Source organism: Triticum aestivum, chromosome 7D (genome assembly GCF_018294505.1).
Source record: "Triticum aestivum cultivar Chinese Spring chromosome 7D, IWGSC CS RefSeq v2.1, whole genome shotgun sequence".
NCBI classification, from domain to species: Eukaryota; Viridiplantae; Streptophyta; class Magnoliopsida; order Poales; family Poaceae; genus Triticum; species Triticum aestivum.
In genome coordinates this window covers 406,158,161-406,170,501 of record NC_057814.1, presented here as the reverse complement: position 1 = coordinate 406,170,501, position 12,341 = coordinate 406,158,161, and the positions used below count along the sequence as shown (strand labels likewise).

General features: G+C 50.6%; 1 protein-coding gene across 1 annotated transcript; it reads right to left on the bottom strand.

Annotated features, from left to right (window-relative positions):
• Nucleotides 1–8,447: 8,447 nt before the first annotated feature.
• Nucleotides 8,448–11,201, bottom strand: LOC123164602 (glycosyltransferase BC10). The gene is made up of 2 exons (XM_044582137.1): nt 10,112–11,201; nt 8,448–9,479 (listed from the first exon to the last, which is right to left on the bottom strand). Exons 1-2 carry the CDS (start codon nt 10,685–10,687, stop codon nt 8,838–8,840), a joined length of 1,218 nt encoding a protein of 405 aa, XP_044438072.1. The 5' UTR covers nt 10,688–11,201; the 3' UTR covers nt 8,448–8,837.
• Nucleotides 11,202–12,341: the final 1,140 nt, after the last annotated feature.

Sequence of the window (12,341 nt, the reverse complement as noted above, 5' to 3'; positions counted from 1 at the left end):
ATCTTCAGTATTTTCAGTTTCGTCAGTGTTTTCAGAATCTGCAGTATTTTCAGTTTCGTCAGTATTTTCAGAATCTTCAGTATTTTTAGCAGCGGCATAAGCCCACGACAACACTGGTTGCACGCGGGGGTGATCGTGGCTGCCCGCCCGCACACAGAAAATCTTGGGCCGTTTTCCTTTCCTTTCTTTCCGTCGAACAGAAAATAGAAATAACTAGACAAACGAGGTTCGATCCGTTAATTACGGCGTCATCCCACGACTGACTCCACGTAAAAATTGATCCTCTAATTACGGCAGTCCCGTACGCGTAAAATCGTGGGCTCATGCATGCATTAAATTGCTTGCATGTAACGGAAAAACTATATGGGAGGATTTAAAACCTTCGTACCGATCTAGTCCACGGGAGGAGTATTCCTCCAACGAAAGTGTTGAAGAATTTTTTGTGCAGCTATATGAGCCCACTGCGAGATTTGAAGCACTTGAGCATTGAACAAATTTTGAACGGCAAGTCTCCTGTGGACGCTTTGCATTTCAGGCGTCAAGGTGTCGCCCTCTCGATGGAGGGCTCTTTCTTCTTGCCGGATGACGGCTTGGTCGAGGCTGGAACGATTCTCAAGAACAATGCAGGAGATGTGATCTTTGTTGCATGCCATCTTCTGTTCTTTTGCAATGACGCACTGAAATCGGAGATACATAGGGGATGTCGCTGGCCCTGTGTTCCGATTTTCGGCCGACAAAAAGGGATTTCGGCCATCTCGGCTTGGGGCGGAAAGTATCTTTAGGCCGAAATTGGTCAAATTTGGCAAATTTTGATTAAATTTCAGCCAATTTTTTGAAAATGGCCGAAATTCGGCCATCTCGGCCTAGGCGAAAAAAATCTCAAACCGAAAATCAAAACACAACGCTGGCCCTCCAATGGTCTAATCCACCTATTTTGGTGCAATCAGACTCGGTGGGAGCATTATCATCTCTATCGATGCTACGCTTTCTAAATCACCACATGGTCACCTCATAAATGAAATCAAGCTTCACATGGTAGAGTGGGAGCTTCCCCCGCAAAAAAACTGGTAGTGGGAGTTTGTTCTGTTGGGTTTAGTCCCACATCGGTTGTGGGAGGAGGCATAACACGATTTATAAGGGCGGGGGTGTCCCCTCCTAACAGGCTAGTCTTTTGGGGGGAGAGGGCCTAAGGCCTGTCATAAGTCGGTGTTGCTCTCCGGTTGGGCCTGGTGACACAGGTGGGTCGAAAACGCTGGTGTTAGCGGACCCGGGATTGCGTAACAATTGGTATCAGAGCCCAGGTGCCCGGAATAAATCTCGGTGAACTCACGGGTGGTCGGTCATGGTTAGTGGGCTGGAAACGCTGGTGTTAGCGGGCCCATGGGTGACCGATGTGTGAGGGGAAGATTGTTGGGTTTAGTCCCACCACTAGTACAAAACAGGGCTTTCGTCACAGGGCAATATTCACATTAGTCCCGGTTCAGTCACGAACCAGGACTAATGTGAGCATTGGTCCCGGTTCGTGCGGCTAAGGCATTAGTCCCGGTTCACCTGGGCCCTTTAGTCCCGGTTGGTGCCACGAACCGGGACTAAAGGGTGCGATGCCCATTAGTACCGGTTGATGGCACTAATCGGGACTAAAGGTTAGTCCTTTAGTCCCGGTTGGTGCCACCAACCGATACTAATGGGCTTTGAGGCATTAGTACCGGTTCATGGCACGAACCGGTACTAAAGGGCCCATCAAACTCTACCCCCCCCCCCCCCCGACCGCCTTTTCAGTTTTAGAAAAAACAAAAGAAAATGATGGAAATGTCAAAAAAATAAAATAAAATAAGTTTCCCATGTGATATGTGGTCTATTGTTGGGAAAATTAACAAATATGAATTTCGACTTTATTTGCAAAATCTCTCTGGAATTTCTAAAAATGGGCATAACTTTTGCATACGAACTCGGATGAAAAAGTTTTTTATATGAAAAATCATCTACTCGAAAAGTTACATCCGAATTTAACGGGGCAACCCTGTTAAACATTTTCAAAATCCTCAAAAACCTAATAGAAAAAAGATACGGGGCTTTTAAGATCTGGAGAGGCAAAAAAATTCAAAAAAATTCAAATTATGGTCAAAAAATGGTCAAACTAATTATTCTAGAATATTAGTGTTACTAAATAATTATTTCAGTTTTTTTAATTTTGGTCAAATCTGGTCAAACTGTGGTCAAACAGTGGTCAAACAATGGTCAAACTAATTATTCCAGAAATATTAGTGTTACTAAATAATTATTGTTTTTTAAAACAATAGTTTCAAACTCAAACAGTGAAATGTGTCACTTCATGCTCAAGCTAAATTCCTGAGGGTTAATAGAATTGGCATCTTACTATTGTCAGGAAAACAACAAATGCAGACTTGGAAACGAGGGAGAATAGAACCCGGAAGTTAAGCGTGCTCAGGCTGGAGTAGTGAGAGGATGGGTGGTCCGGGAAGTTAGATGATTTGGAATGATGAAGGGTGATTAGAGAGTAGAGGATAAATTGAGCAGTGATGAGGGGTGGTGATTAGAGATTAGAGGTTAAAATAATTCAGAAATTTGAAAATAAAAAAATTAAAAAAAAATCGCAAAAAAAATTTCAAAAAAAATATCATAAAATTAAAGGTGGAGCTCCAGGCTGCGTCCACGTGGACGGCCTTTAGTCCCGGTTCGTGTAAGAACCGGACTAAAGGGGGGAGGCATTAGTAACGACCCTTTAGTCCCGGTTCAAAAACCGGGACTAAAGGCCCTTACCAACCGGAACAAAAGCCCCCTTTTCTACTAGTGCACATCGGTTGTGGGAGGAGGCATAACACGATTTATAAGGGCGGGGTGTCCCCTCCTAACAGGCTAGTCTTTTGGGGGGAGAGGGCCCAAGGCCTGTCATAAGTCGGTGTTGCTCCCCGGTTGGGCCTGCTGACGCAGGTGAGTCGGAAACGCTGGTGTTAGCAGACCCGGGATTGCGTAACATGTTCCGGTTAAGATAGTTAGATCACAAAATAGGGTTTCACATGGTCTCACTAATTATGCTCGGCTTGCAGCATCGCTTGTTGGTTGAGGCGTTGTCCCCCTTTTTGTGGCCCCCTTTCATTCATGATCTTGTATTAGTAGACTGTAACTCAATTACTATGAAATAAATTTCCTTTTACCCTGCAAAATAATATTAAAATATAGCTTTTGCTAATTCTCAGTTGTCTAAAAGATGGTTAGTTCCGGCGCGACGCCGATGACTATCGGTTGGAAGTTGAGATCGGCGCAAGATTTTTCATATTTTTCTAACCCTAAAGACAAACACTAGTCGAATTTCTGGTATCTGATGAGAAAGAAGAAAGAGATAAGCTTAATTTGAGAAGTGGGTGGTGGAGCTTTTCTTCCATCCATTAGTTTCACTACAGATGCACGGATGCCATCTTGTGATTGGTTTAGGCTAGCCTAGCCTTTAGTTGTTTAATTGTTCATTGTTAATATAGATCAAGAAAGGTACATGGATATCAAGCTCCCAAGTGGCATCTGACATAAAAGCAAGCAAGCATACCAGTTGCATGACATAAGTATTGGTGGGTGGCAGTCACAGTGCCACTTTGGGCTGGAAGCCGGCCGTGTTCACCGGTGCAACTTTACTATGCGGCGGCGCGTGATTTGCACGGCCAAAGTTAAAAGTTGGTTTGGTGTAGCAACACCAACAACATACTAAGAAATATGAAGAAACGGGGCAGAACCAAGACAGCAAGCTCTAGTGCGCAACGAGGCGGAGGAAAGTAACAGGAGCTCTGTTTATTCTTTTCTCTTTAGCACAACACTCTAGGCTTTGTATTGATTAATGATCAACGGGATTCAAATAGGGTCGAACGGCTGACCAAGCCATGTATGTCTACCTTAGAGCATCTCCACTCGCTGCCCCAACAGACCCCCCAAGGTCCTTTTTTATCGCCGACGCTAAAAAAAGACTCAGTCGCGTTCCCAGAAGCCCATTTTTCGTCGGTTAGGCCCGAACTTGGCGTCGGCGGCCCCGGGCGAACCCGGCGCGCTGGGGGCGTCCGGGGGAAGCGTTTTTGGCGCGAAAGCCTGGTGGGGCCGCCGAGTCAGCGACCAGCCTCGTCTCGTCTTCCTCATCGCTTCGGTTTTTCGCGGGAAATCAATGCCAAGGCTGCCGCCGGTCATCCTTCCATTGATTCCTCACGGGCGGCGTAGTGCGGCGATGCGCCCCCTCCCGTCACACGTACACACGTTTGCCACCCCCTCCCTCGCCGGTGGACGCACTCGCCTGCAGCCCCTCTCTCGCCGCCGACGCCCCCCATCTCGTCTCCCTCTCTCCCCGTCTAAAGCCACCGTGCGTACGCCCCGCCGATGGGAGAGCGGTTCCCTGGCGACGGAGCGGCGGCCAACGGCTTCGGCCGCCGCCACCTGCACGAGTGGGAAGCCCACCTTCTCCACGAGGCGAACTACCCGGGCCGCTTGACATGCATGTGCCGGGGCGGTGGAGGCTCAGCGCCGGAGGCGTCCTCGTTCCCCCGCAGCCGATCGAGGCCGGCCCCTTCCACGCCGAGATCGAGCCTGTTCGGGCCTCTCTGCCGGAGGAGGAGCGGGACCTCCCGGAGTACGCCACCGGCAACCACGCGCACTGGGCGGCGTACTTCCAACGTCGCCACGAGGAGCAGCTCGCCTCCACCAACAACGCGCCGGTGATAAGGGGGCGCAACAACAGCGACGGCCACCGCCCGTGGTGGGGCGCCCCCGGCCGCACGCTCCACGCCATCCTCAAGTACCTCGAGGGCGGCAACGATCCGCCGCTCGAGTACCCGGCGGCCCCGGCCCCGGCCCCCCGCCGGAGTGGCGGCCCATGGCTGCCGAGGCGCGTGGTGGGTGGGTCCTCCTCCTCCTCCTCCCGTTCCTACGGGTCGCCGGCGCTCGTCAGCGTCAAGGCCGAACCCGTGGAGACGCTGCTCAGCCGGCGCACCCGCGGCGCCGCCCTCGTCATCAACGAGGGCGGTCGTGCCTCCTCCACTCCTACCTCCCACCTCGTCAAGCCGAATATGGAGCCGGGGCTCGCTGCCGTGAAGAGCGAGCACGCCGCCGCCGACGAGGCCGCCATCAAGTGGGCGCGGGAGGACTGGGCTTGGAGATGGAGCGCCAGCGTCGCGCCGTAGAGGAGATCGCCGCTCGGCGCCATGGCCGCGACGAGGGAGGCATCATCGTCCTCGAGGACAGCGACGACGAGGCGCCGCCGCTAGCCAAACCAGTCCGCCAGGGCGACCCCGGGAAGGTCTAGCAGGGACGGCCGCGGTGTGAAGAAGGAGGAGGACGACAACGACGGCGGCGACTACGGCGCCTTCAGCAAGCTCTTCGGCCTGTAGGCGAGCGCGGGCGGCGGCTGCGCGGCATCAGTAGTTTTTTTTCTTTTTTTCTTTTTTTCTTTTGGATTATGTTTTCAATGTGTAAAAAGACGATGGAACGCATAAATATCGCCGAATCTATGTCGTGTTTAACTGAATTTTGGCCGGGTATGTTTTTTAAAACCTTTTAAAAACGTTGCCTGGGGCCGTCCTGAGAACGGCGGCTGGGAACCCAATCGCCCTCATGCCGAAATTATCGCCGGTTTGTCCTCAGAGCGGCGCTATTTCCAGCCCCTGGTAGACCGAACGGCTGGAGATGCTCTTAATCGAATGCAAACCTAGCTAGATTGTGGGCTTTACAGTTAGAGCCTCTTTTCTCATGGACAAAGTTACAAAGAGTAAAAGAAGACCTAAGAGCGAAAGTGCCTTTCTCCACCCAGGAGCAAATGCTCCTGGTGTGAACAGTAAAACCAAAAAATATAAAAAAATGCAAAAATTCTGATTTTTTTACATACTTTTGCAAATGTTTGTCGTGCACGCAAATTTTCATCGCGAAACCACATTGGTGAAAGTCGTGCCAAAAAAATCAGAGCTCCAAAATGCTTTTGTAAATAACATTTTCAGAGCATCGATTTTATTTTTTTTATCACGCCTTCCACCAAGGTGATTTTGCGATGAATTTTTGCATCCACGGCAAACATTTGTGAAAGTATGCCACAAAAAATTCATATTTTTTTTATTTTACTGTTCGGAAACTCCACGTCCCTATTTTTACTGCAATGTCGTTGACGACATTAAGACAGTCCGAAGCAACATGCACATTCTGAATATAAAGGCCCATAGCCAGGGCAAGGCCCTGCCTGCCGGATTAGTTTATTCAGACAAACCGAATCCTCCTCCAGAAATAAAAGCGGGGAAATGGGCTTTCGCACAAGGGGCGATGGGTGGGCCTTGGGATCTCTCTGGGCTTTAGCCGTACTGAGTTGCACTTGGGCTTTGAAATGGACATGTCATGGGCTGCCTTATTTCCTTTTTGTGCGCAGACCATGCGATTCAATCAGTAAGTATGTATGTCAAATCACACGCTGAATTATTATTCTGAGAGGAGTATTAGTCCAGAAGCTTTTTTTTTAGAAAATTTCCGATCTATTCATTTTCAATCATGGCAGTACAATGAATATCGAAAATAATAGAAATTACATCCACATTCATAGACTACCTAGCGACGACTACCAGCACTGAAGCGAGCCGAAGGCGCGCCGTCGTCATTGCCCCTTCATCGCCGGAGTCGGGCACAACTTGTTATAGTAGGCAGTCTAAAAGTCGTCATGCTAAGCCCTCGTAGGACCAATGCGCCAAAACAACAACCACCGCAGATGAAGAATAACGTAGATCAGAAAGATCCAATCCAAATACACACGAACGTGGACGAACAACGACAAGATCCGAACAAATCCACCAAAGATAGATCCACCGAAGACACACCTCCACACGCCCACCAACAGTGCTAAATGCATCGCCGGAACGAGGGCTAGACGGGGAGACCTTTATTCCATCTTCAGGGAGCCGCCGCCGTCTCGTCTTCCTGAGCAGGACATAAACCCTAGCAAAACTGGAAACAAAACGACTAAAAACGGAGCCCTTCCACCGGCCCTTGTCGAGATCCACCGCGCCCCCATGGCCCTAGGGCCACCTGAGAGGAGGCGGACCTGCGGCGGCGCCGGCGGAAGGCAAAAACCTTAACTTTTTTGTGGAGGAGGACGAGGAGGCGGCGGATCCTCTGTTTTCATAGGTCTTGAATATTAGTCCACAAGCTGATATTGACAGAATATCAGAAACAGATTCTAGCTATCTTTGCTCAAAAAAGAAAACAGATTCTTACTGGACGCATCAGCGTGTGCACGCAAATTAGATTTGATCGCATTTCACTCATGTATCTGTGTGGGGGCATGCTTTTAGGAAAACTCTACATTCATCGTCGATTCAGACATACGAGCGCCACAAGGTCCTTCAGACTTCAGATAGCAAAGCAACAAGTGGTAGACTGAAGACCGATGGTGAAAGGAAAGGAGGAATGTACGCATTCCAACTAGCACCCATGCTCCTCAACTTGAACACCACCACTTGCAAACACTATGAATGATGGATGGATGAGGCATAGTTTGCAACAGCTCAACCCATACTTGATTTTCGCACACCGGAAACATTTCCATTTCCTTACGATTTTTCAAATATGATGATGACCTTGCGTTCCAAACAGGCCCTTAGATTCAGCAGCATCATTCGGGAATAAACTAAACAAAGATGCTCCCTTTTTTTTCTCAAAGTACAGTAATTTTTTTAGGGCCTTATGAGAAGGCATCGTTTTCATGGGCCAGGGCAGCAATACAAGGAGCAGCAACGGTCACTTTCATCCAAAATCTCAACCGTTTCCATTATTTTGTTTTAACAAATACCGCATCAATTTCACCAAATATATCAAACCAGAACAAATCCTAAACAAACACCACGTAGGCCATTCACAGATTATAGTAACTTGTTGTGCAGGTCAGACACACATCACACAAAAAATTAATCACTGACTTTCTTCTATTTTAGAATGAAATATTCATAGACCTGTGCCTGTGCATGACAAGAGCGTGTGTGGGCTACGCCAGCCTAAAATCATGTCTCCCATGTTAGCCAACCAATCCTGGTTTTGTGCAGCTGCCAAACGCACAGGCCAATTAAGCATGTCCCCCAAATACTATTATGCAGTCTCACAGCCAAACAAGTACAATCTGTAACAGCAAGTCCAAGAATTTGTAGCAACATAGATGGCCTACTCATGTGTGCCTTTCAAAAAGAACCAGCTTTTCTTCCTTTCTTGTGGAGACGGTGCCACAAGAAGGTGGCATATTCTGCCTACATCCACAAACTTCTCTATCTACACTAGCTTTCATCTCATGGACCAGAGCATCCTCACAAGTCACAACCACCAATGGCAAGCTGTTGCTTAAAGGTTTTGAGGCTGTAGCCTGTGGCTATGTATCAAGTGCGCAGCGACATCTGGCAACGCCAGACTTGAAGCCAAGCCAAACCAAGCAATGATTGAGCAAGTTATATTCACATAAAATTAGCATCCTGACCAGGTCATTACAATAAGTGATATGGGGGCAGAAGAAAAGAGAAAAAAGATCTATCACAGAGCTATGATATATTAAAAAGAATGGGAGGTGAAAATGTCCTCTCTGGATGTTGTAGTGCCATTCGTCCATTACTCGGGAATCAGCCTCAGGATAAGTGAAGTAAATTTCACCGTCCCACACAGCGTCATCCGCCAGCCAAGCGTCCTCGACAGCAGTCTCTCATCTATCTAAGAAGAGACACATGTCCCTGAGCTAGCAGAGTACCTCTACCACCTGACCGGTACCGGCACGCGAGCGAGTGATCGTGGATGGAGATAGCTCGATAATATAATGCCAATGGAAGCCAAGCTCAAAAGTCCAACACCGTCGAAGTGAGGTTCATCAATGGTCCCAAAGCACTGGGAGCAAACTTCCTAGCAAAGAGGTAGCACACCGAAGTGTGCTTCGAGTTGTAGAGGCACTGCGTACCATTGTTCCTGATGGCCTTGATGAAGTCCACGTTGATGTTTCCAGCACCATATCTCGCTGGATGCGGGCCTCCTCTTGACCAATCGACCCATGTGATGGTCCTGTTGGCGTTGAGCGACCCGTGGAACAGATGAAGATAGGTCGGTATGTAATGCTCGTCCGGGTAGCAAGATGGTCTGCAATGCTTCCGGAAGATCGAGTAGTACTTGTAGTCCGCTACGACACGCACGGCCAGCTCACGGTTAAGCTCAAACCACTCTGACCCTTTCCTCCATTGCTCCGGCAAGATGTGAGGGGCCATTCGACGGTTGTAGCGGCCAGCGCTTTGAGGGGTGTCGATGTTGTAGGACTCGACAAAGCTGTGCTCCGAGTTTATGAGATACTCGTAGACAGTTGGGAAGTTGAACACCGGAATGCAGCTCTCCGAGAGCAGAACAAAACGCTCGTTTGAGAAATCCAACAATGCATTGGCCAGCAGGCGCTTCTCAGCATCAACCAGGGTTATTGATCCCCAAGACACTTCCTGCATTGGCAATAAACAAGGATCAGAATATGTTATCAAAACTAGCCGTTGATCAGGGTCCGAGAACCGCACATGGAGGGCACTCACACTGTTAAATACTGAAAGAATGCAAACATCGCATCGATATTTGAGGTTGACACTTTAGCCCCATATATAAACATAAAAGAAAAGCAGACTACACAAATAAACAAATTCCCAACCATAAGACATCCTTGACTAATTATTTAGTGGATAAATTGAAGCAGAATATTGTAGATTAAGCATCTCTAGATCACAATATTAGCAACATTCGTGAGCACCACTAGTTGGAGAATCCATCGAGTAGTTTACCCACCATCCTGGCATGGGGTCAAGCAAGCATATTCCCCTAGAGGCTAGAGCAAATACATGCACATATCCCAATCATGAATCAAGTTGAGCACATGGCAACCACCAACTAGCACGACAACGGTTGTCCGACTCATTCCACCAAGGCACCAGCTAACGAATCAATCAGCCACAGCCCACAAATTCTCCGCAAGCAGCACAACATAGTTCGTTCAACTAACTAACAATATGATTTTTTCACGGTTCGTTCAATATCATTAAGGTAAATTATGAAGGAAAGAAGAGACTGAGATTGGTTATGGTACCTCGCTGGGGATCTGGCGGCCGTAGAATGGGGATGTCTTGGAGACGTTGAGCTTGTAGTCCGGGATGGTGTGGAGGTAGACGGAGAAGAGCCCCTGGTGACCGCGGAAGAAGCGCTCCCAGAGCGGGGCGAAGGGGAGCGGGCCGCGGGTCATGAAGAGGAAGGCGACCTTGGGGACGCGCTGGAAGGGGAACTCCTCGGCGGTGGGCACGAGGGTGGCGCGCCAGAAGAGCTCGTCGTCGGTCATGGAGTGCGCGAGGGTGGGCGGGTGCACGAAGGCCCTGAAGCCGGGGCCGCAGTCCCCCGTGGCGCCCCGGCGGTCGCAGGAGCTGTAGGTGGCGGTGGGGAAGAAGAGCTCGGTGTGGGAGTTGTAGTAGTAGCGGGAGACGTTGGCGCTGACGGAGAGGCCGATGACGACGCCGGCCATGAAGATGACCATGGCGGTGACGAGCTTGAGCAGGCCCGTGGACCAGTCCTTGCGCGGCGTGTTGGGGAAGTAGTCGCCCTCCTCGTCGCCGCCGCCGCCGCCCCCGGCCCCGCCGCGGGACTTGAGCATCGGCTTCGAGTCCCCCCACATCGCGACGGCCGGCGGGAAGCAGGCCGAGAATCAAATCGAGCGCGGGCTAATCGTTCCGCCGGCGGCGAGATCGGCCGGCGCGAGGGAACGAGCGAGCAAGATGGGGCCTTTTCGGCACCGGAATCCGCAGGGGGGGAGCCCCGATCTGGAGGCAGGGGAAATCCTAACCGGACCGGATGGATCCAGGCGAAAAAGGCCAAGGGTGGACACGGCACGCGGAAAGGCTCGCGGCGAGGACCTTTATAGCGGCGACGGGAGGAAACACGGCAAGGAGGAGGCTGGTAATCTTTCTTTCTGTGTTTCTTAGTGGGTAAGGCGGAGGAGGAGGAGGAAATACACGTGGCGGAGGAGGGGGAGGTCGCTGTCGATTCCGATCCAGCTCCGAAGGAAGGACGAAGCGACTCGACTCGACTCGGGGACGGAGCTGGAGGCGGGTATTTATGGGAGCTGGCTCCCTCCCCCTCCTCGTCTTCTTCTTCTCCGAGTCGTCGTCGCGGACGGCGAGAAGAAGAGGCCGAGGCCAAGGCCGCGGGGGGAGTAATTGATCGATGATCTTATTTCTGCTAAAAATAAAAGTAATTGATTTGGGTGGGAAGAAACGGTCTGGAAGACGCGGGCCCACGGTCGCGGAAGCGGCGCCGGGGGTGACTCGTAACTCGTAGTACTAGGTGTGTCTGACAGGCGGGCCCCGGTGACGGGCCGGTTCACGCGTCGTCGCGGGCCCACTCGTCAGCGGCGCGCGCGGTGAGTGGTAAAAGTTGCTTTTGGCGGCCTGGAACGGACGGTCGGCCAGCGACGTGGTCGCACGCGCTGGTGGCACTGCCGCGTGGGGGCGTGGGACGTGGTGGGCCGCACGTCAGTCGCAGAGCAAGAGGACACGTGATTATGGTGGTGAGCGGGGGAGCAGGGCGAGGATGGCCGTAGCGGCTGGCCGCCGGTTCGGTTTTGTGCCGTTGGTTGATTTGGATGAGTGGGGGTGGTGCCGGTGCGGTGCGGTTCGAGCCAGCCAAAGCGGGCAGCCTACAGCCAGCGCCACTCCAGTGCAGTTTTTTTTTCCTTTTTTTGAAGAATCTCCACTGCAGTTCGTGAGGCGGGACGACGCATGTGCTCGGTCGTTGCGTATCGGATGCTAGCTTAATCTATTCCGCCTCCCAACCCAAAGAATGCATATTCTACTTGGGGACAGCCACATCACTGTTGGATCCTGCATGAATCCTACGTATCGGTGGGTGCAAGGCATCCTACTAATCATCATCATCATCAGTTGCCCGTTTGGCTTGGTTTCATCAGGAATAAAATGAGCCTGTACGCTATGTCCTTCCCAGGCTAGCATAGAAATGGTCCCTCAAAAAAATAGAAATGGGAAACTATACATGACATCCAATCATTCTACTCATCACTCACTCTCTCGCATCATTATGTAAGGTGGACGAGGCCATCTCATCTCTCGAGCCGACCAAAGCACCCCGCATGCATGGATAACTACAAGCTCATGGCCTCCATAAGAAAAAACTCAGGTCAGCGTCTCTTGCACACAAGCAAGCAGGCAAACACATGGATGGAAGTAATTAGGGATCAGTTGGAGGCTTGGAGCAAGTCGGGCGCATGCACGTGTAGTGCACCTGTATAGTACTGTACGTAGGTTGGTTCTTGG

Coding starts and splice junctions, on each gene's coding strand:
- LOC123164602 (XM_044582137.1), bottom strand. CDS start 10,687: ATGTGGGGGGACTCGAAGCCGATGCTCAAGTCCCGCGGCGGGGCCGGG. Junction 9,480..10,111: donor GCCGCCAGATCCCCAGCGAG/GTACCATAACCA, acceptor TTGCCAATGCAG/GAAGTGTCTTGGGGATCAAT.